The 24,155-nt window shown below is 34.5% G+C and overlaps 1 protein-coding gene across 4 annotated transcripts in view; it reads right to left on the bottom strand.

The window, feature by feature from the left end:
• The window catches only part of cu (NADP/NADPH phosphatase nocturnin), a 271,415-nt gene that overhangs the window by 137,733 nt on the left and 109,527 nt on the right, over positions 1-24,155 (bottom strand). The window contains exon 1 of one of the 4 annotated variants that reach the window (XM_069844944.1): positions 11,348-12,632. The exons of 2 other annotated variants lie outside the window; for them this stretch is intronic. In XM_069844944.1, the coding sequence (XP_069701045.1) occupies positions 11,348-11,562 (215 nt within the window). In that variant the 5' untranslated portion in view covers positions 11,563-12,632. Of the gene's footprint in view, positions 1-11,347; positions 12,633-24,155 lie in introns of those variants that run through there. One more of the 4 variants, XM_069844947.1, reaches the window with a different exon arrangement.

Genomic DNA, 24,155 nt, shown 5'->3' with positions numbered 1-24,155 from the left:
AGGAAACTTTAATGCACGTATAGGAATCGAAGTACTTCTTTTTAAATTAAAGGTTACATAATCATAATAAAACCCAAAGAAATGTCTTTGTACGATACTCAAATCGGGCTCTAAGCTGATTATGAATGTTATAAAATTGTGTGATTGGTAGTTTTGATGTATGTGTAAGATATGAAACATGCATTTGGCTAGAAGTTCCAGATGTGTGGAAATAATACGTGCTGTGTTTCTTAAATAATCATCAGAAACATTTTTCTATCAATAATATTGATGATCTCCCCGGAAACAGGTTGTAACATATCATGTAATTTAAACATGTGACAGGTGGAAAAGTAATTTTGAAGCATTCATTTATGACGATAAATTATTACATTCACTAGCTGAATAAACTTGTGTCCTTGATTAGTCAAATGGTTCTGCTTGTAAATACAGACCTAATGAAATATGCCCCTGAAATTAGTTTCCTTTCTCCTGAAACATGAATTATAGTTTTGTTGGTTACATTCTTATTCTGGAGAGGTATTCAATTATGTGCTATTTTCGTAGCCATTCGTTCAGAAGATTGTGGGCACATATTACATTTAAGGCTATGTTCTCTCATACGAGTAGCCATTGCGTTATGATAAATCGATACGTAGTATTTGTATTTGTCTTCCTTCTTATTGTTAATGGGTTTTGTATCGTACAGCTCCCACGTTTCTCACCTAGGACGCAATCTGGGGATTTTTAATTAAACACTGAGATGCTCCTACCTACAATGTAAACCGTAAGTAATGTCATTAATTTCAGGTGGTTATTCATTGAGTTATTTCAAACAAAAAAGTTCCATACAATTTTGCTCGTTCTTGTTTTCCTTTCGAGATAAAAATTGTTTTATATTAAACATTTCTTAGCGTGTTTTGGAAAAGTCATTAATTTAATTCAGTCAATTTAAGAGGGCAGTGTATTTATGATAATAAACGATTGAAATAATTTTAGTTTTGCCCTTTAAATTATAATAGATTAAAATTTCACTTTTTGAATTAGATTCCTTTCAGTTATAAGCCCCTTTCTCTGCCATAATTTTGTAAAAATATAGGCTATATATTTCTTTTTCCTTCCTTCCCCTTTTTGTTCTCTTTATCAGTCGATGAAATTATTATCATAGCCTTTTTATCGTGAATTTTATTTAATTTTCATATTTCTTTTATTTTTTATTATTATTTAATTACATTCCATTTTGATATTTTCTTCCTTACGTTTTTCCATATTAACCATTTGTACTAAATGAGTTGCTTTCACTATATTCCAATGTATTTTACTTTCTTTTTTTTCTATTATGGTATTGTTTTCATGTTGTTTATTGTCGATTTTATTACGCTATTATTATTTTCTTTGTAATATGTTAGTATTCTGTTCTTTAACTTTTTGTTAAATTTTAACTGCTTGTATACTTTGTGACCTGGTAGAATGTAAGAGAAGGCTCTATGGCCTTAACTCTGCCAGTATAAATAAAGAATTATTATTATTATTATTATTATTATTATTATTAAATGTGCAGAAATTTGATCCGAGCAAATGTAGCTTTTCGTTGTGAAAAGGAATATTAAAATGTTACATTTGTTCGGATCAAATTCTGCACATTTAAAGTACAAAACTAAAATTATTTTAATCGTTTATTACCATAATACATTGCTCTCTTAAATTGACTGAGCATATTGGGAATCACATCAATAGCTTTCACAAAACACGCTATGAAATATTTCATATAGAACAATTTTTATCTCGAAAAGAAATAAAGAATGAACAAAATTTTATTAAACATTTTTTGTTTGAAATATCTCAAAGATTAACTCCCTAAAATTATAGACATTACTTGCGGTTCTTCCAGTATACACTCACTTAGCTTCCAGATCTTTGCGAGGTCAAGAAACATGTGTAGGCCTGCCAGAAAAATATATTTCTAAGTAATAAGGGAACTTCTGTGGTGACTTAATGGTCAGACCTCCTGCCTGTCACGCAGGGGGTCCGAGTTCGAGTTCCGGTCAGGTCTGGGATTTTTCACTTGTGGCGGACAAGGTCGCAGTTGGGATTTTTCTCAGGGTTCTCCCATTTTTCCCCATATTAGGCATATACATCATTTCGTCAACATTTTTCCATTTCGTCATCAATCCATAGCATTCCACGAACGCCGCTGGCAACGAACGGAGAGGGCTGGGACGAGGGAGGTTGCCTGCTCGAAATATGGCTACGCAGCGAACTTTAGTGTAGTCAGCCGGTGTGGGTTTGGGAATGCGCCTAGCTTGAGGGTTAGCGCAATAGATCGTAACAGGTCGCAGTGCTGGGCAATAGTGCCCCCCTCCCGTAAATTCCATTTCATTTCAAGTAATAAGGGAAAACTAATTTGACGTTTGCTATAGAAACTTAACACACAATCAGGTATCTTCTGGAATATTGCATTCCAGAAGAATCTTCTTCTTCTAGTGAAAGTATTAAATAGTCTCTTAAAGAACAAAATTCCATACTTAAAACGAGAATCGAACCCAGGATCTCATGATTTAGTCAGGAATACTGACCGCTGGAACATGAATCCATATGTTACAGAATCTATTTATTTCGTCATTTAATAGCATTAACATACAACATTGCCTGTTATATATGCAACTAGCAGAACTTTAGTATAACATATCTAAGGTTCCAATGTATTCTATGAAAGTTATCATGGAAACTACAGTATTCTACACTACCATTTCGTATTCTATGGTACTCGTAGTTTACCGCAGCTTTATAACCCTAGTCAATACCAAACCAACGCCACCTTCCAACATAAAGGTAAAGTATGGTAAGTAAATAAGTCATTCGGTACAGAGGATCGTGTGATATCTGATAACAATTGGCAACACTGACATGACGGCAATATTTGCTGTTTAGGAACTGTTCTTACGTGACCCTCGCTATAGATGTGATTGTAATAGCAAGATTTAAAATGTTTTTATTTTTGTTTTATTTTAAAATTTCATTTGAACACCTTTGTAGGGTAACTTCCGACCTGAATGATAACAACAGTTGCTTTATCATTGACAAATTTGATATGATGGTAAATACTTAACTTTATCATACTGCAGTACAGTTTCATTCAAGGCCTTGTTGGTTTGCGTTGGATGAAAGATTAATATTCTCAATGTGTAGGAATTGATAGTTCTGACACTAGATGGCACTCAGTAACTAGTTCCTGATACGCCTACTAGATGGCTGTCATAAATCTATTTTCAACAATGGCTTCCAAGTTCATCAGATAAGTACTAGATGACAGTAATGAACGAAGTCTCCATTCGTGTATTTGTTTTATTTCCATTTTATGACTCACATTATGGCAGAGTTCCTACAAAATAGTGAAATTGAAACTGAATGCAAAATAGTCATTCGTGTACTAGATAAGAATATTTCGCTTCCGCTTTCTTTGTGAGAGAGCTCATGCTAATCAGTTACGGAACAATTACGCATCGAGAGAGCGTTGCCATCGTGATGGGCAGTCAACGAACTTAACATTCATTATATACAGATTAGTTGAAAAATCTTCATCAGTTCTTCATTATTATGTTATCTTTCTGTCAACACAACTATGTTTTGTTACTTTCATTATTACATACAAGGTGTTTCAAAAGTAATGCATGATTGCAATTAAAATTGATTAACGAGAGTTTGAACAAAAGTTCGTAAGGATTATTTTTATCGAATCAAAATATTTTTTTCGACTATTGTGCGATTTATGACTTCATCGAGAATATTTTTAAATGACACACTATATATTTTTAATATCGTCTGGAAGAGCATAATATTTTTATACCGAGCGAGTTGGCTCAGACGGTAGCGTTTGAGACTCGTATTCGGAAGGTCTCAGGTTCAAACCCCGTAGTCGGCCAATCTGACTGGGTTTTTCATGGTTTCCCCTCAGTCACAAGGGCAAGTACTAGATGGAAATTTGTATGCCATGATTTATCACCGCGTCAATCACCAATATCTTGGGCATTAATCGAAATCTATAATCAGTTACATAAACACAAAGCCATCTACAACACACAATGAAAGCGGGAACTCAACAATAGTAACAGCAGCCTACTGGTATACCAACAGATGCAAAACATGCGATATGACCACATTATGTTAAAGCGTGTATAAATAATCTTCACAAAAAATTATTATGTAATATTTCATTTGTTTTATACAAAAGAATTAAGATTACGGTCACTATGGTAACAATTTCTTTGCTGGTTAAATTTTCTTAGTCCTTGTGTTATTAAAGCAGTTTTATTGGCGAACACAAAAGAAAACAAGGTGTTCTGGATAGAAAATAATCTTTGTGCGAGATCGTGCGTATTTGCTTGGTTTCCGCACAAAACCAATCCGCGGAAAGTCTAAAATTCCATATTCAGTATTCCCAACCTAACACACATAACAATTTCCCTCTTCTTACCGCTTAAGTGACATATTGATTTTACTGCTTTAGGCTTTTAACATATTATTTTTAGAGACGTTCAATATAGTAATAATTATAAATTGGAAACTTACCACTGCAATTTCACCTAATTGCAATGTTAATTATTGTTTTTAAATATTTGCAAAAATTAAGTAAACTCTACAACTCCACTAAAGTTACTGCATTCGTGATGCAAGTAACATTAAGCCGTGAAGAAATCAACACAAATGTAACAACTAATTTCAATGTGCTGAATTAGATGTCAAAGATATTTTCCATTTCTAAACATCTCCTTGACCGGCAAAATTAACCTTGCCGATGTTATTACTGCAATATGTTATATAAATAATATTGTTAAAATATTGAAATGAAAAATAAATCATTACATAGACTTACCGTTTGTTTTAAGTTCGCATTTATAGACTGGGGGGGAAAAAGACAGACGTATATCACGGCCTGCTGGAGTATACTAAACACAGAAAACATTTTAAAGCAACAATGTTGAAGATAGATATTTTTGTTTTGCAATTTTGCCGTCATTGAACAGAAACCAAGATGGAGATTTCATTGCAACTAATTAGAAATTCCTCTTTCAGGTATGTAATAAACGATCTTCGCACAAAATAATGTACGATACACGAGCGGTATGTTTTCTTTCAATTCTCGGAAATTAAAAAAGCTCAATTACGTTTCACTTTTTCAAACTTTTCCTCGAACATGAAAACTTCAACACACCGCTCTTGTAACGCATATTACTATTCTATGTCTTATGACATGACCATGTTCTCTGAATTTCGCTGTTATACTACAGACAGTTCACTGAAAAATAGGTGAAATATTAGTTTATTTAAATAACCCCTCAACAACTGTCACAAACACATAGTTTGCTACTTTCACATTGATTATATTGTTCCTTAATTAAATTTCATAATTATTTTCTAATTCTCTATCTTGGCTAATGAATTCCTTCGTATTTCTAAACATTATTCTTTCACATATTCTTAGTTCCGTTCAGTCTATTTCAGAGATGGGCATCGTGCCTCACTTGAGAATTTGTGCCTCACTGACCTTCACAGAGCTTATCGCTCTGAGTGACATCAGCTTCACAGTCCCTGTTCCTACCTCACGCAGCTCCTAGGCGTGGGGAGGTTCTATATCAGTTTCATAAGCAATATCAGTGGTGGCATAATGACATTATCAAAGCAGTGTGTACGCGTTAGAAAACGATTATTTCATTAGAAGTGGGAGGAAGAATTTTTTTGCTGTTTAGAAGGGGAGAACATACGATGTATGTTATGCTCGAAAAGCCTATTAGGCATTAATAAATTTAATATACAACGACATTACTCCTTATGTCATAAAGAACATGCTGAATTAGAAGGTAAGACAAATTAAATGTTATTTTTCGTACTATTCCGAAGAAAATTTATGATCTTAACATTAGCATAGTGTACTAAATACGACATTATACCTTAAACACGCTGCATTAAAAGGTAGCCTACGAGGAATTAAATGCTGTTTGTACGTATTATTTCCAAAAGAAATTTATAAAAAAAATATCATATCAAATGTGCGTAGAAAACGAAATATGATTTTCTGAAATTATTTTAGGTCGAGAACGTGCAAATCTATTAAGTAATCTTGAGAAACTCCAGAATATTCAAGAAAATAAACGTAGACAACGTGATGGAATATTATTGGCTAGTTACGCAATTTCTCGCCTGTGATTTAAATCAATTTAATGATGGAGAAACAGTAAAGAGGTTTATGATTAAAGCTGCCGAATTAATTTGCCAAATTGAATAAAAGTTTTCGAGTCTCTCACGTTAACCAAGCGCTTTCCTAATAATTCGCCACTGACCGCCTTAGCGATTACGATAAGGTGACGCAGGTCACAGCAGTTTATATTTCCCATCCTACTCTGCAGTCTCCTCTCCTAGTTAACAAACTATTTCAAATCGAGTGCCTCACGTAACCGAAAATTGTGCCCATGTAGGCCTATGTTCTATTTTTTCATGCCCATATCTCGGACGGTCAAGTAAGAATAAGTACAGTGACTCATATTTTCTCCCGGAAGTTGTTGCTAGTATCAGCGGAAGTTTGTACATTAACGCGTATTAACCGTCCTTATCTGCTATTCATGCAATAATAAAAGAACTAAACAATAACGAGATAAAGCTTGTAGGCGTCTAATACTTTACAATACAGCTGAAGACCGGCTGTGCACAATGGAGTGACAGTTAAAACAAAGAGGAGAAAACATTGCTGTTCTCATCATGGGATTGATGCAATTTATAACAGAGTTTCTCAAATACTCCACAGAAAAAAGGCTCACTTTTATTTTTCTTTCAGATGTTACTAATTAAAATTTTAGTGAAATAAGCGTATTTAATATTCTTTCGAAATTCAACATTTTTAATCGTAAAGTTAAATGGGCTACAATAATCGACAAACGAAAGGAAGAAGGCTATATTATTGACCCAACGGTCGATTCGAAAAACCTGTAAACCAAATAAAGGGTGCTAATATAAAAAAGACACATTATCAATATTTTACTGCGCCTACGTAACAGAAAAATACGGAATTCAATCCTGTAAAATCATCGAAATTCATTTTGGTGTTCGCGGAACGATTTCCAATTTTGCTTTCTCAGTGTTCAGAACTCGGTTAAGAGATGACTCGGTTAAGAGAGAAGTTTAAGTAATATTCCTATTGAATTTGTATTTCCAAGAAACTAGTTCGATTAATTAAAATGTGTCTCAGTGAAACGTACAGCAGAGTCCATACAAGTCAGTTTCTGTCTGATGCTTTTCCAATTCACTGCGGGCTAAAGCAAGGAGATGCTTAGGAAAATATTTCGGGTTAAGAGGGATGAAGTTACAGGAGAATGGAGAAAGTTACACAACGCAGAACTGCATGCACTATATTCTTCACCTGGCATAATTAGGAACATTAAATCAAGACGTTTGAGATGGGCAGGGCATGTAGCACGTATGGGCGAATCCAGAAATGCATATAGTGTGTTAGTTGGGAGGCCTGAGGAGGAAAAAATCTTTGGGGAGACCGAGACGTAGAAGGGAGGATAATGTTAAAATGGATTTGAGGAAGGTGGGATATGACGGTAGGGACTGGATCAATCTTACCAGATGGTGGATCTATGTGAGAGCGGAAATGAACCTCCAGGTTCTCTAAAAGCCATTTGTAAGTAAGTGTCCAGAAGATTTGGACTTTACATCAATCGCTTACAGGAAATGGCTCACAAGTCCTTAAAAACTCCTTAGGCATTCTACACAATAGTAATTAGATGCGGATATTGAAAATACCGCTTAGCAATGTAAGAATTACTCATTCAACATTAAAAATACATTTGAACTACTCGTAAAAACAAATGAATACGAATCCAATACGTCATTCGTGTTAGTTTGTAACCTTGACAACTCTGCTGCCCGTAGACGGAGTCCAACTGCAATTAATGCAGAGGAAAGAAACCTAGTAACGGTACTGCCCGAAAAAAGTAACAGGAGTATGTGCTGGAATCTATTATGGAAACCTTACAATTTGGTGGTATGAGATTTACGTTTCTCGCTCAGGATCTCTACTTAAGTCATCGGCTCTGCTTCACTGATTGATTACCATTATCAACTTGTGCCTTATTAGACCTAAGGCAGGTGTCCCTGATATGGCCATGCTAAGGTTTGAGAATTTTTCTAGCCGCCATTTTGAAAAAAAAATGTAAACCACTTTTTTCTTACTCGTTCTCAGTCTAATGGACTTTCTTAAAACAATTTCCTTTCCCCATAAAATAGCTTTAATTGTCCAAAAAGTCCCAAATTCCAAAAGTCTACCTAGTGGCCATATCAGGAACATGTGCACATGATATGGCCACTCTTGTTCCATGTTCTACAAATCGTGATTGTTTTCAGTTTGATAGCGCAGTTGTGTTAAAATTAAATAATTTTGGTGTAAAATGAATAAAAATGACACTTAATAATCTTTTTTATAATTCAAAAGTGTAGTCAAAACAGGTTTTTCCATAAAAATTAAGTTGTTTTTCTTAAAATACAAAATTTTTGCGTAATCCCAGCTATAAGGCATGTAAATTTGTCAGGTGAAAAAATAAAAATGAAATGAACTTGATATGGCCATGGTGCATTTCATATAGCCATATCAGGAGCAGGTAAGCTTTGACGGAAATCGTTTGATTACGAACAACTCGTAAAAGATACGCCATCAACTACAACACCAATCAACAGAGCATTAAAAACTGAATGGAGTACGATGGTTTTCATGAAACAAGTCTTTGAAAAACATGCATAAAACTAAGGAGACTTACCAGAGAAAAATAAGAAGAGGTCACATGAAAACCGCAAAACAGGCAACTGACGCCATATTGCTCAACCTTACTGGATGGAAAACGATCAAGTGACATACCAGGATGCCCTTTCACTGGATGCTGCTGCAATTTAGCGGATTTTTTGGTTAACTAACTCACAATAGGGGGGTGGCCATATCAGGAACATAGCCATAACAGGAGGATCCACCTTACTAGGATGTCGGCAGGATAGCTATGTCATCACGGATATGACTCCGAATCAGAGAGACTATGACCCTACCTTTCTCCAACAAGGGTCTTCCCCAGGTGAGGAGGTATATATTACCAAGAATTCAGAACGAATGAATGGTAATGAGGAGATATTCGTTACCAAGAATTGAAAATGAATCAATGGAGAGCCTGAACCAAGAATTTTCAATTTATTTATCTTTTTTAACAAAATAAATCTTTAACCACACACCTACAAAGTGGCGCTAACTGAAACTTCATCAAACGGAAGCGGAACTTGGGAGCTTTTGGCTTGAAAATCCATCGCCTTTGTCCAGGATTGAACTCAAAGGCAAAGATTATGACTACTGGAATACCGAAAATGTATGCTATTAACGAACGTACTGGTTATTTCAATTTTTTTAATGGTCAATTTAACTTCGAATGAACCAAGTCCGATTGTACATAATAATAATAATAATAATAATAATAATAATAATAATAATAATAAATAAACAAACACATGTAGTCCCAAACAAAGGAGATAAATCTGCACCCACGCCAGGAATCGAACCACGGATCGTTGCGTTAGGGAAGCACATATACTATTCACGAACGTACTGGATATTTATATTTTACAAATTATTTCAATCCTCTGATTAAGGTTCTGGCTGATATGTACAGTAGTGGCAAAAAAAACCGAACCGACCCTTGTAGATGATTTCAGAGCCTTGTTCACTCCAGAGCACGATAGACTGGTAACTAAGGCTTTATTGGTTAGAATCCTGCCTGGGAAGGAAACTTTTTTTTGTTCCTTATTCAAATTTATTCCCAATACTTTTCGACTGCAGCGATATTTTACTACTTAATTAACTTTTTATTCCCAGAACATGAATTTTACCAGCAATCGAAAAGTATTGGGAATAAATTTGAATAAGGATAAAAAAAAGTTTCCTTCCCAGGCAGGATTCGAACCACGAAAGTCTTAGTTACCAGTCTATCGTGCTCTAGAGTGAACAAGACTCTGAAATTAGCTACAAGGGTCGGTCCGGTTTTTTTTTTTGCCACTACTGTACATCTATTATCAGGGCATACATCTCACTTAACGATATGTGTCAGAGGAAGTACAATAAGTTGTTTTTTATGCATCTGAAGTCTGACTAGTGTAATATGTAGCTAGTCGACGATGTATGCAATGGAGGGGGAAAGGAAATGGTCACCCTACCCCATTATCTCCTGGCATAGTTGCCTCATAAGTGGCGCCTTCTTGGTATCACTTATGAGATTCAGACCTGTCTTCGGACAGTTGACTAAAGAAACAAAATTATTTCAATTGATGACTTAAATAAGAGACACCATTTCAATCACAGCGATGATGAAGATGATGATAAATTCTAGATTAAGAATAATAGGGCATAGAGAATGAGCTAAGTACTCAGGTACACCCATTTCCACACTATCCATAAAAATAAATAATTGATTAAATGGCGATCTTACTCGTGTTAATTGTGTAAGTATGTGCAGCTTACAGCTGTTTCGGTGCTTCTTCACACCTTCCTCAGAGCCTACTAGATCTCGGCGTCATCTCGAACTTCGCTGCCTGTTGTGTGGGTGCGTTCGATTGTTAAAAAATGTTGAAATGTGGTGCCAAATAGTGTGTGTGTTCTGAAATTGATCTGTGTGTTGAGAATTTGATCAGGGTGTGTTTTGGTGTGTCTGTATATTTCATATTGTTCTAGTATGTTGAGTTTTTGGTTTTTGGGTTGTATGTGTAAGATTTCCATGTCTGTAATTATGTTATTGTATGTGTGGTTAGCATTAGTTATGTGTTCGGCATATGTAGATGTATTGTGTCCTCTGGTTATTGCTTTAATGTGTTCTTTGTATCGAGTTCGGAATGATCTGCTTGTCTGTCCTATGTAGAAACTGTCACAACTATTACATGTGAGTTTGTATACGCCTGTGTGGTTGTATTTATTTGTTTGTGTTGTTTGTGTGTTGAGATGTCTTTGTAGTGTGTTTTCTGTTCTGTATGCTATGTTGTATTTCTGTTTTCTTAATGAGGATGCGATCTTGTGTGTGTTTTTGTTTTCGTATGTTAGTGTGATGTATTTCTTGTGTTTGTGTTGTGTTTTGTGTGTTTTTGTGTTCAACATGGATCCATAAAAATTATCATACTTCAGAAATCGAACCTCGATCCCTTTACGATAAAGCGTCAGCTGAGTGTGCAGCGAAGCGGAAAAAAAAAAGGCTGGCAATACATTCACAAGAACTCTTTAAATATTCCATAAAAGAAGCAGTGTAGAGAATAAAAAGAAGAAGCAGGAGGCACATAACCAGTTTGGCATTACCTGACGAGGTAGAGCAGCAGGTGTTTGGGGGGCACGTACACTCCGGCGGCGGAGGGGTCCTCGCCCATTTCCAGGCGCCGGGCGGCCAGCCGCCGCTTCGCTCCGGGTGAGGTGAGGAGACTGGCGCTGGCCAAACTCTCCGCCAGGGCCAGGGACTCGCGGATGTTGCCCAGGGACGGCATCGCGCCTATCCAGTTGTCCATCTGTTCTGACATCTTGATACCACAACTCACACGGTCATACACAGCATCTCCCACAGAGTTCGAGGGTCCAAAACGGCCAGTCTTGTGTATTATTTATGTAGATTTATAGCTAGTAACCAAGTAGCCTTCGTATCAGATATAGATAGATTCTATGCTTCTTTTTCACAGATGTTTCTTCTCTCTTAAGCAATCTTCGTATCTATGTTTCTTTTTCACAATTGTTGCTTCTCTCTATAATGTAGTCTCTCCTACAATAAAACACACACTGACAGATCTTCACAGATACCAAAAACGGCCAATCTTGTGTATTATTTATGTAGATATACAGCTAGTAACCAAGTAGTCTTCATATCAGATACAGGTAGATTCTATGCTTCTTTTTCACAATTGTTGCTTCTATCTATAATGTAGTCTCTTCTACAATAAAACACACACTGACAGATCTTCACAGATACCAAAAACGGCCATTATTTATGCAGATATATAGCTGGTAACCAAATAGTCTTCATATCAGATATAGGTAGATTCTATGCTTCTTTTTCACAGACGTCTCTTCTCTCTATAATGTAGTCTCTCCTACAATAAAACACACACTAACAGATCTTCACAGATACTAAAAACGGTCAATCTTGGGTATTATTTATGTAGATATATAGCTAGTAACCAAGTAATCTTCATATCAGATATAGATAGATTCTATGCTTCCTTTTCACAGATGTTTCTTCTCTCTTAAGCAGTCTTCTTATCTATGCTTCTTTTTCACAATTGTTGTTTCTCTCTATAATGCAGTCTCTTCTACAATAAAACACACACTGACAGATCTTCACAGATACTATAAACGGCAAGTCTTGTGTGTATTTACTTAGATGTTTATCTATGATCCTTTTTCACAGAAGTTTTTTCTTTCTATATGTAGACTCTCTTACATTAAATTGTCTTCCTCAGAGTATTTTCACAAGTTTCTCGGTCTTGAGGACCGTAAGAGGCGTAAAATCAGAGGGTTATTTCTCCTACTATTTAGTCATACATCAACAGCCAACAACAAAACAATCCTCACGACAAATTTTTGTTCAGCTGTTCAACGAAAGTTGGCAATGTCATTAGTACAAAACATGAAATGCTGGAAATTTCCTCCTCTATTATACATGCACAAATATAAAACCAAAGAATATATTATCATGTAAATGTCCCTTTGTTGCAGCTATTTCACAGAAATCTCAAAATGTCTTCAGCACAAAGAAATTAAAAATTATTACAAAGAGTTCTGTTAAAGGATGTCTTCACTAACGTTTATATATTCGTATATCGACAGCTCACAATGAAGAAAAACGTATTAGAATATGTTTGTAGTCTTCTTAATATCGCTGCTACAAATAAGAAAAAACACCATCACTAGATCCACAGCAAGGGCGGGAAACTGTAAAATTTTCTCTCCACTGTTCACAACACACATCAGTAACGATAGAATCTTCTTGAAGTGTTTATCTTCCACTGCTCGTTCAAAGAATTTTGTAATGTTGTTGGCAAACTTATCAAGGACACTGCCAAAACACTACTAACTGGTCCAATACGAGATACGAAAAACGCCACTAACAGATCTATTCTTGATGCCGAACACGCAATGTCTTCTCGGTGTTTGTTCAATTAAAAATTGATAAAAAAATACTCCCATTGGGGTTTAGCGTAACAGTTAATGCATTAATCTTTGAAATGTTACTCGTAAATAATGTATTTAAAAAAATTTTAAAGTCACAGAAGATTTTGTTTTCTTGTTGGTTTACGTCTGACAAGCTTAACACATAGTAGTCACTACTGTTTAGAAATTTTATTAGGAGAGCGTGGAATAATATAATAGAAATATATTTATAATAAAAATTAGGTAAACGTTTGCATGCGATTATCCTAGTACTCGATAGTCATTAAAATTCATAATCAAATTTAAGTTCTTGTTTTACAGCACGACACAAAAAATTAAGTTTATTATATATTGGTACACAAATCTAGCGGTATAAAAACTTGAAATGAATGTTCCATGTAAGATTTAATTGAAGATTTATTATCTAAAAATCCACGGTAAATAAACTTTTTGCAACGTTTTTCTTACAAAGCACCATTAACAAATACATTAAGTTTTGTTCCCATGGTAGAATAGAAGAGTCCTTTACCGTTCAAGGAAGCCTAACAACACAGTCCGTGTCCTTTTAAGTTCGAACCTATTTCCAAATACTTGACTTTCTCTTGACCCTGCAGTTCCACAGACAGTTACGAAGTGAGTACAATGATCACTAACAACCACGTGGGTTCTTCCATCTTGACTCACTCACGGTTCCTTGAAATCACTTACTGCCTGTTAAGAAAAGAGAACAATTGCATTTTATGTACGCCGTAACTTGGCCTCGTAAACAATACAGTGTGTGGAACATTATCTGGACCTGCAATCAGTTCTGTTATATGATTGTATGAAAAGTGCTTTGTATTCAATGAGTTCAGCTCTATGAGTTGCTAGAAATCACAGAACAAATGTTTTGTATAAAGAAGTTATCACAACGAGTAAGGTAATTAAAAATAGAATGTTTTAACTTCAAGAATATTAAAATTAATAACAAATTTAAGTGCCTTAAGTAACAATTTAATGATCAATTAATTACAGATTGAGAACTATAAAAAATGATTTTCACTAAAGCCAATTACTTGCTTCTCAATATTAATATTTCAATTAAATTTAAAAATATGTCAACTAAAGAAACATGCCAAAAATTTTGTATTAAACTTGGTAAAATTTCTATTAATAATATATTCTTTTTACCTGAAACTATTTATAAATTCCAGGACATGTTAAAATGCGTCACGACAATAAATAAACTAGTTCATATATTTTTATTTATTTATTTATTTATTTATTTATTTATCTATTTATGTATTTATCTATTTACTTATTTATTTATTTTTTATTTATTTATTTATTTATTTATTTATTTATTTATTTATTTATTTATTCATTTATTTATTTATTTTGCGAATTTAAGGTCATTATACATACTTTTCCACTCAGTCACTGGATTTAAATGTTACGAGGGAGAGTCAAAAGTAACCTTAATAATTGTTTTATTAATTGAATACGTACAATAAGACTACAAACACTTCATCACTTTTGAACATAGTCCCCAGTACGTTCAATGTAAGTGTTTCTATTATACTATGTTGAAAGTGATGAAATGTTTGTAGTCTTATTGTACATATTCAATTAATAAAACAATTATTAAGGTTACTTTTTGACTCCTTCGTATGTATATTTACAGTACAACTATAGAATAGATCTTAAATGAGCGAAACCATCAATCCCACCTGATCTAAAACGTGAGAAAATCAAATTAATATTAAAATATACACTGTACACATATTTCCGAGATAAATATTATGCACAGTTTCAACTTTAAGACCTTCAGAAAACAATGTCTTAAATTTGTATATTTTAACGACTGATTTTAGTTAACTCACTTTTTTAATTCGAAACTAAAAATGAAATAACTTATTCCGATTTAAAAAAAATATAAAAATACAATTACAACTTAAAATATCCATTTCATGAATTTTTAAAGTGATTAAATTAACTTTCTATCTCATTATTACAAAATTAAACAATCGATTAGTCTATAGCTGAAGGTTTCAGTACTTATTACAGTGAATTATCAAGTTTTAAATAGATTGATACTTCAGTCATAATTACTTTTTTTAATAAACTAATGTAGATTTAATATTGTTTTTATCATAAACGTCTAATTAATATAATTGTTCATTAAATTTTAAGCAAATTTATTATTAGTATTCCTTAATTAGAAATAAATTCCATGGTGTTCGGGTAAAGGGAATTAAGTCATTTTTTGTGCAAATGGAGTTTTGTTCTCCAGATGAATACACAAGTTAAATTCTACAAGTAGGTGTGCAAAAAAAAAAACAAACAAACAAACAAACAAAAGAATACTAGCATTTGACATGCTTTATTTGTGTAGAAAATTATTTATTATAATGATCCTAAATTTAATTTTCATGTATCTTACATGTCATTTTTAAGGTTAATCTCCCTTTACCCAAACACCATCGAATTTGCGTAAATTTTAATAAGTTGTTTGTAAAATTTTATAAACATTGAAAACATTCATTCTGCGTATTTCTATAAAAAAATCACAACTTACCCACAATAAAGCAATTTTTTATTAATAAAATTACTCTGTAAAAAGCTTTTGCAAAATCGAAAAACACTACTCTTCATATTTACTTTAAACCAAGGTAATTTCTGCTAGATTTAAATTATTTTTATCAAGAAAGCACACTTGAAATTAATCATCCGAATCTTTCTCATAACTAATTTAAAAGTCCAGTGTCAGTATTGCCCACAGATTTAGAAAACAGAACTGGTCAAGTCCACGTACCTAAGGCAGGCGTTATTCCAGTCAGCGTACATTAATCGCTCGCACACTCTCTCTCTCTCCAGTTCGGAGACGGAATAAGCGCGCGGTACGGTAACTCTCGCTATATGTAGCTTAGCCTTGTGATCTTTCACCAGCCTCTCTCAGGTACGGGAAGGAGGGACTCGCGTATCAATGGCCTCTACTCCGCGTGGCCGTCAAACTCTTGAAAGAGGACACCCCCCACCCCTCTGAAATGAAGTCATAATAAATTAACTACGCGCTCTGAGACGACCTTGGGGCAGGGCTCGCAACTGTAACAGTACCTGTTCTGTATCAGAACAAAGCCTCCAGGGTCAAGCGGCAAGTGCGTTACGCAGCAGAACGCACCGTGTTCCTTTGAAGACGCGGCACTGGGTTCGAATTCCGGTCAAAGCTTGATTACGTTCGATGCTACTTCTATTACAGTGATCTGTTAAGTCTGAAATTGCTTTACTTCCCTTTAAACGCTCTTCATTTTATGTTGCACTTCATTTCGTTTCAACGCTCTTAAATTTCATCTTACTCTTCTTTTCATTTAAACGCTCTACATTTCATTATATTCATTTAAATGCTCCATTTTATCATACTCTTAATTAAACGCTCTACATGTTATCATACTCTTCATTAAACGCTCTTCATTTCATCCCATTCGTCTCCCGCTCTTCATTTCATCTTACTCTTCTCTCCATTTAAACGCTCTCAATTTCATCATACACTTCTTTTCACTTAAACGCACTCTATTTCGGTTTACTCTTGTTTTCTTCGTTTCAATTCTCTCCATTTCATCTCACGCTTCTCTTCATTTAATCGCTATTTCGGTTTACTCTTGTTTTCTTCATTTCAATTCTCTCCATTTCACCTCACTCTTCTCTTCATTTAATCGCTATTTCATCTTACTCTTGTTTTCTTCATTTCAATTCTCTCCATTTCATCTTCCTCTTCTCTTCATTTAAACGCTCTCAATTTCATCATACTCTTCTCTTCAATTAAATGCTCTCAATTTCTTTATCCTTCTCTTCATTTAAACGTACTCTACTTCGTTTTACTCTTGTTTTTTCATTTCAATTCTTTCCATTTAATTTTATTCTTCTCTTCATTTAATCGCCATTTCATCTTATCTTGTTTTCTTCATTTCAATTTCTCCATTTCATCTTACTCATTTCTTCATTTAATCGCTATCAATCTCTTGTTTTCAATTCCATTCTCTCCATTTCATCTTACTCATCTCTTCACTTAATCGCTATTTAAGTCATCTTACTCTTGTTTTCTTCATTTAAATTCTCTCCATTTCATCTTACTCTTCTCTCCATTTAAACGCTCTCAATTTCATCATAACCTTCTCTTCACTTAAACGCTCTCAGTTTCATCGTATCCTTCTCTTTATTTAAACGTTATTTCATCTTACTCTTGTTTTCTTTATTTAAATTCTCTACATTTCATCTTACTCTTCTCTCCATTTAAACGCTCTCAATTTCATCATAACCTTCTCTTCACTTAAACGCTCTCAGTTTCATCGTATCCTTCTCTTTATTTAAACGTTATTTCATCTTACTCTTGTTTTCTTTATTTAAATTCTCTACATTTCATCTTACTCTTCTCTCCATTTAAACGCTCTCAATTTCATCATAACCTTCTCTTCACTTAAACGCTCTCAGTTTCATCGTATCCTTCTCTTTATTTAAACGTTATTTCATCTTACTCTTGTTTTCTTTATTTAAATTCTCAACATTTCATCTTACTCTTCTCTCAATTTAAACGCTCTCAATTTCATCATACTCCTCTCTTCACTTAAACGCACTCAATTTTATCGTATCCTTCTCTCCAGTTAAACGTTCTCAGTTTCATCATACTACTCTCTTCAATTAAACGCACTCAATTTTATCGTATCCTTCTCTCCAGTTAAACGCTCTCAGTTTCATCATACTCTTCTCTTCACTTAAACGCACTCAATGTTATCGTATCCTTCTCTCCAGTTAAACGCTCTCAGTTTCATCATACTCTTCTCTTCACTTAAACGCACTCAATTTATTCGTATCATTCTCTCCATTTAATCGCTATCTACATATTTCGTCTGAATCTTGTTTTCTTCATTTAAATGCTCTGCATTTCATCTTACTCTTCTCTCCATTTAAACGCTCTCAATTTCATCATACTCTTCTCTTCACTTAAACGCACTCTATTTCATCGTACCCTTTTCTCCATTTAAAATCACTCAATTTCATCATACTCTTCTCTTCACTTAAACGCACTCAATTTATTCGTATAATTCTCTCCATTTAATCGCTATCTACATATTTCGTCTGAATCTTGTTTTCTTCATTTAAATTCTCTGCATTTCATCTTACTCTTCTCTCCATTTAAACGCTTTCAATTTCATCATACTCCTCTCTTCACTTAAACGCACTCAATTTTATCGTATCCTTCTCTCCAGTTAAACGCTCTCAGTTTCATCATACTCTTCTCTTCACTTAAACGCACTCAATGTTATCGTATCCTTCTCTCCAGTTAAACGCTCTCAGTTTCATCATACTCTTCTCTTGACTTAAACGCACTCAATTTATTCGTATCATTCTCTCCATTTAATCGCTATCTACATATTTCGTCTGAATCTTGTTTTCTTCATTTAAATGCTCTGCATTTCATCTTACTCTTCTCTCCATTTAAACGCTCTCAATTTCATCATACTCTTCTCTTCACTTAAACGCACTCAATTTATTCGTATCATTCTCTCCATTTAATCGCTATCTACATATTTCGTCTGACTCTTGTTTTCTTCATTTAAATTCTCTGCATTTCATCTTACTCTTCTCTCCATTTAAACGCTCTCAATTTCATCATACTCCTCTCTTCACTTAAACGCACTCTATTTCATCGTACCCTTTTCTCCATTTAAAATCACTCAATTTCATCATACTCTTCTCTTCACTTAAACGCACTCAATTTATTCGTATCATTCTCTCCAGTTAAACGCTCTCAGTTTCATCATACTCTTCTCTTCACTTAAACGCACTCTATTTATTCATATCATTCTCTCCATTTAATCGCTATCTACATATTTCGTCTGACTCTTGTTTTCTTCATTTAAATTCTCTGCATTTCATCTTACTCTTCTCTCCATTTTAAACACTCTCAATTTCATCATACTCTTCTCTTCACTTAAACGCACTGTATCTCATCGTACCCTTTTCTCCATTTAAAAGCACTCAATTTCATCATACTCTTCTCTTCACTTAAACGCTCTCAATTTCATCGTATCCTTCTCTTTATTTAAACGCTATTTCATCTTACTCTTGTTTTCTTCATTTGGACGATCTCTAGAGGGCCTGGATCTGTCAGAATACAAAAATTGAATCCTTGATGACTGATTTCTGATTAGTTAAGTTGTAAGAAATCGGTGCAGAAGAGCGCTGAAACTCGGCGCGGACTGCAATTATGTGCGGCGTGGCAGTGTGGGTGAGAGAACGATGCTTATTGTCAGCAGTGATATCACTAGAGCTGCTAGTGTTCCGGTAATTTAATTGAGCTTAACCAATGTTTCCGGTCATGATAATTATCTCATGGGAAGAAACGTGAGTTTAAAAGCGGAATTAAATTGCCGAAGAAAATTATTAGCTAGGTAATCCCACGCGAACATTTCTCAGCCAATGAACGAGCTCACTGAGCTACATTGACTAATGAGAATTGAATTACACCAATAGTTAAAAACATGCAGCTCATAATTAATAAGTGATTGTTTTTCCTCCTACGTTCATTTGTTTTATTTGTATTGTTTCAGCAATCGAACGATGATGTCAGTCTCGCAGTCTTAACATGCCACAACAATTAATTACAATAATTACACAATTAATTATTTTAACTAACAATGGTTTACAACAAAATTAAACATGTTCAAAATTATAGATAAGCAATAATAAAATCGTTGAAAAGTAAGTATTGCTACAACCTAAAATCTTCAGTTGGGTTTATTCCAAGGAGCGCTTTATTCCTATCTCAGCTTCAACTGTTTTTCTGGATCTGTAAAAAAAAAAAAAAAAAAGCTATGTCGTAAGTAGACGTTTCTATAGCAACTGGTCATTTGATGGAATAGCCCCATATGCCCAATGCTGTTTTCTTAACGTGGAATACTCTATAGTTATAATATCCTCGAATGTTTAGTTGTTCGGAAACGGTGGTTCCCAAACTCTTTTAAGGTATAAGCCACTTTTAAACTAGATTTCTCTTCGTGACTTCCCACTAGCGTAACGGTACTTAACCCACTTCGAAAATTACAAAATTCTTTAAAATTGAAAACAATGATATTTTACTCAACATCAGTGAATACCACCAAAAATATCGACCAAAATAGAAGTATATAGTGCAACAATTACAGGAAATATTACATAAACACCATTTATAGTAGCTACTTCACATTATTACCGCAGTGGCGCTGCTGTAATAGTTCAATACAAATCGAAAATGATGCTTGAGCCTTCTGTTATTCAACGGATTTGTACAAGAAATTGGGTTCTGGTGGACATCATTTGAAGAAATTGATTGATTTCAGCATGTTAAAGAACTCATGATAAAATTTTGCTATATATTATACGAAATATCGAGTTTTTGTTTTTACGGACTTGCAATTAAGTTTGCACAATTAAAAGAAATAGCATTTTCAATATTTTCCAGAAAAAAAACAATTATCATAGTTACAGATGGATAATGGATCCGTTTTTAGGCAGTTGCGTTTGACTGAAATTTAAAACTGTGGAAAAAATATATTGAACTAGGTACTTGCACTTATTAATGGAAAGTTGAAACAATTTCTTCTTTTCGCACAGCGTAGATCAGATTTAGATCAAAAGAATGCAGGAATACCTCGTTTTGCAAAAAAGCTTTTAAATTTTTTAAATTTCCAATCTCGTACAGACGTGGACAAATTATTAGACTAAAACATTTTTCTTGAAAACATAATATAATTCGTCATATCAACTATCAGTCTAATTCACAGACTCTCTATTGTTGTAAATATGATTATTTCCAATGGTTAAATATATTTTGTCTGGCTGTGTTGGTACTACTGTTAAATGTTATGTTTTATTTAACGACGCTCGCAACAGCAGAGGTTATATCAGCGTCGCCGGATGTGCCGGAATTTTGTCCCGCAGGAGTTCTTTTATATGCCAGTAAATCTACTGACATGAGCCTGTCGCATTTAAGCACACTTAAATGCTATCGACCTGGCCCGGGATCGAACCCGCAACCTTGGGCATAGAAGGCCAGCGCTATACCAACTCGCCAACCAGATCGACGGTACTACTGTTGTTTTAATGATATACTGCAGAAGATATTCAACAGTCTGTTCTCCCATGGCCTGCAAGAAGACCGGACATGAACGAAATAGAAAATCTGTGATCTATACTGAAGAAGAAAGTGAACAAAAAGAGACTTACAACAAAACATGGACTAATTTAAGCACTGTCTGATATCTGGCTAAATGATGCTGATATTCAAAGAAAGTGTCAAACTTTGGTTTCCAGCAACCCTGACAAAATCAACGTGTTAATAAAGAATAAGGGGATGTTCACAAAATATTAGTAACCTCCAGACTCAATTTTGTGCTCATCATTTCTGTGCAAAAAACAATTTTGTTCATTATTTCTGCCGGTAAATACAGCTTTGTTGCACATATAATTAATTTAGTCTATTTGTACACGCACACACGCACGCGGCACGCGCGCGCGCGCACACACACACACACACACACACACACACACACACACACACACACACACGGTTAGTTAAAAGTCCCGCACCACTTAAATAACTTTTGAAGCATACGGTTCAGTGACATGAAACTTGGTATATGGGGATAACAATACTAAGAAACTCAATAATGGCATTACCGAGTTTTTTCTACTTCCGGTTTAACCGGAAGTAACTCCAACTCTCTTATTTTAAATGGAACACCCAATATATTATTTTATTTTTGAATAAAGCTCATTAAAAGCTTTTCAAAAAGTACCCACACTTGATACTTCTGTACAAATTCAGTGTTGCTAAGTCAAGAAAACAGAAAAGTGTATCGAAAATTAAAATAATAAATTCACTACTCAAATAACTTTTGAAGCATACGGTTCAGTGATATGAAACTTGGTATGTGGGGATAACCATATACTAAGAACTCAATAATGGTATTACAGAGTTTTTTCTACTTCCGGTTTAACCGGAATTAACTCCAACTCTGTTATTTTTAATGTAACACCCAATATATGTTTTTATTTTTTAATAAAGCTCATTAAGAGCTTTTCAAAAAGTACCCACACTTGATACTTCTGTACAAATTCAGTGTTGCTAAATAAAAATGGAAGTGGTGCAAGATATTCCTAAAACCTGGTTAAACCATTCCTTAAATGGTTTCTATGATCGAGTGACACATTGTAAAGCAGCTGAGGGCTACCAATTTGAACACATAATTTAGAAGGTGAGCTAGCTTTGTTTCGTTTTTGTTAAGGAAGGAGTATTTTATTATTTTAATATTCGATACACCTTTCTGTTTTCTTGACTTAGCAACACTGAATTTATACAGAAGTATCGAGTGTGGGTACTTTTTGAAAAGCTCTTAATGAGCACTGACTTACTTACTTACTTACTTACTTACTTACAAATGGCTTTTAAGGAACCCGAAGGTTCATTGCCGCCCTCACATAAGCCCGCCATCGGTCCCTATCCTGTGCAAGATTAATCCAGTCTCCATCATCACACCCCACCTCCCTCAAATCCATTTTAATTTTATCCTCCCATCTACGTCTCGGCCTCCCTAAAGGTCTTTTTCCCTCCGGTCTCCCAACTAACACTCTATATGCATTTCTGGATTAGCCCATACGTGCTACATGCCCTGCCCATCTCAAACGTCTGGATTTTAAGTTCCTAATTATGTTAGGTGAAGAATACAATGCGTGCAGTTCTGTGTTGTGTAACTTTCTCCATTCTCCTGTAACTTCATCCCTCTTAGCCCCAAATATTTTCCTAAGCACCTTATTCTCAAACACCCTTAACCTATGCTCCTCTCTCAAAGTGAGAGTCCAAGTTTCACAACCATACAGAAGAACCGGTAATATAACTGTTCTATAAATTCTAACTTTCAGATTTTTGGACAGCAGACTGGATGATAAGAGCTTCTCAACCGAATAATAACACGCATTTCCCATATTTATTCTGCGTTTAATTTCCTCCCGAGTGTCATTTATATTTGTTACTGTTGCTCCAAGATATTTGAATTTTTCCACCTCTTCGAAGGATAAATCTCCAATTTTTATGTTTCCATTTCGTACAATATTCTGGTCACGAGACATAATCATATACTTCGTCTTTTCGGGATTTACTTCCAAACCGATCGCTTTACTTGCTTTAAGTAAAATTTCCGTGTTTTCCCTAATCGTTTGTGTATCTAAATGAGCACTATTCAAAAATAATAAAAAAAAACTCTCTTAGTTTAAATGGAACACCCAATATATGTTTTTTTTTTCTAAATGAGCACTATTCAAAAATAAAAAAAATAAACATATATTGGGTGTTCCATTTAAACTAAGAGAGTTGGAGTTACTTCCGGTTAAACCGGAAGTAGAAAAAACTCGGTAATAGCATTATTGAGTTCTTAGTACGGTATATGGTTATCCTGATATACCAAGTTCCATGTTACTGAACCGTATGCTTCAAAAGTTATTTAGGTGGTGCGGGACTTTTAACTAACCCTATATATAAGCTTATATATACACACACACACACACACAAGGTGGGGCAGAATGAACTACATAAATATTCTACATATCTCTACTAAATTTAGTTTCACTATGTGGACTCCTTGCCATTTCAACCCGTGTCTCCAGAGTGGAAGGCCGACTCTTGAACCGTAGCCTATGAAAAGTATTTAAGATATGAATATCTGTGTCTTGAGTGGCTATCAGCGACGACAGTGTTCAAGGCGAACCCCTGCAAATACCATTCTCTTCACATTTGTTCTACTCTGATACCCATGTTATATTTCATAATGTAAAACTGTAGACCATTTAGTCACACTGGCCAATACTAAAACTGCTTACTTGCACAAGATTCAAAATGTACACTTTATTGCTAACAATTTATCAACCTGACTGCAATAAACTTTTTGCTAAATGTTTT

This window comes from Periplaneta americana, chromosome 14 (assembly GCF_040183065.1).
Source record: "Periplaneta americana isolate PAMFEO1 chromosome 14, P.americana_PAMFEO1_priV1, whole genome shotgun sequence".
Taxonomy (NCBI): domain Eukaryota; kingdom Metazoa; phylum Arthropoda; class Insecta; order Blattodea; family Blattidae; genus Periplaneta; species Periplaneta americana.
Note: the sequence above shows the minus strand (reverse complement) of the source record. Positions and strands in the feature narration are given on the sequence as shown.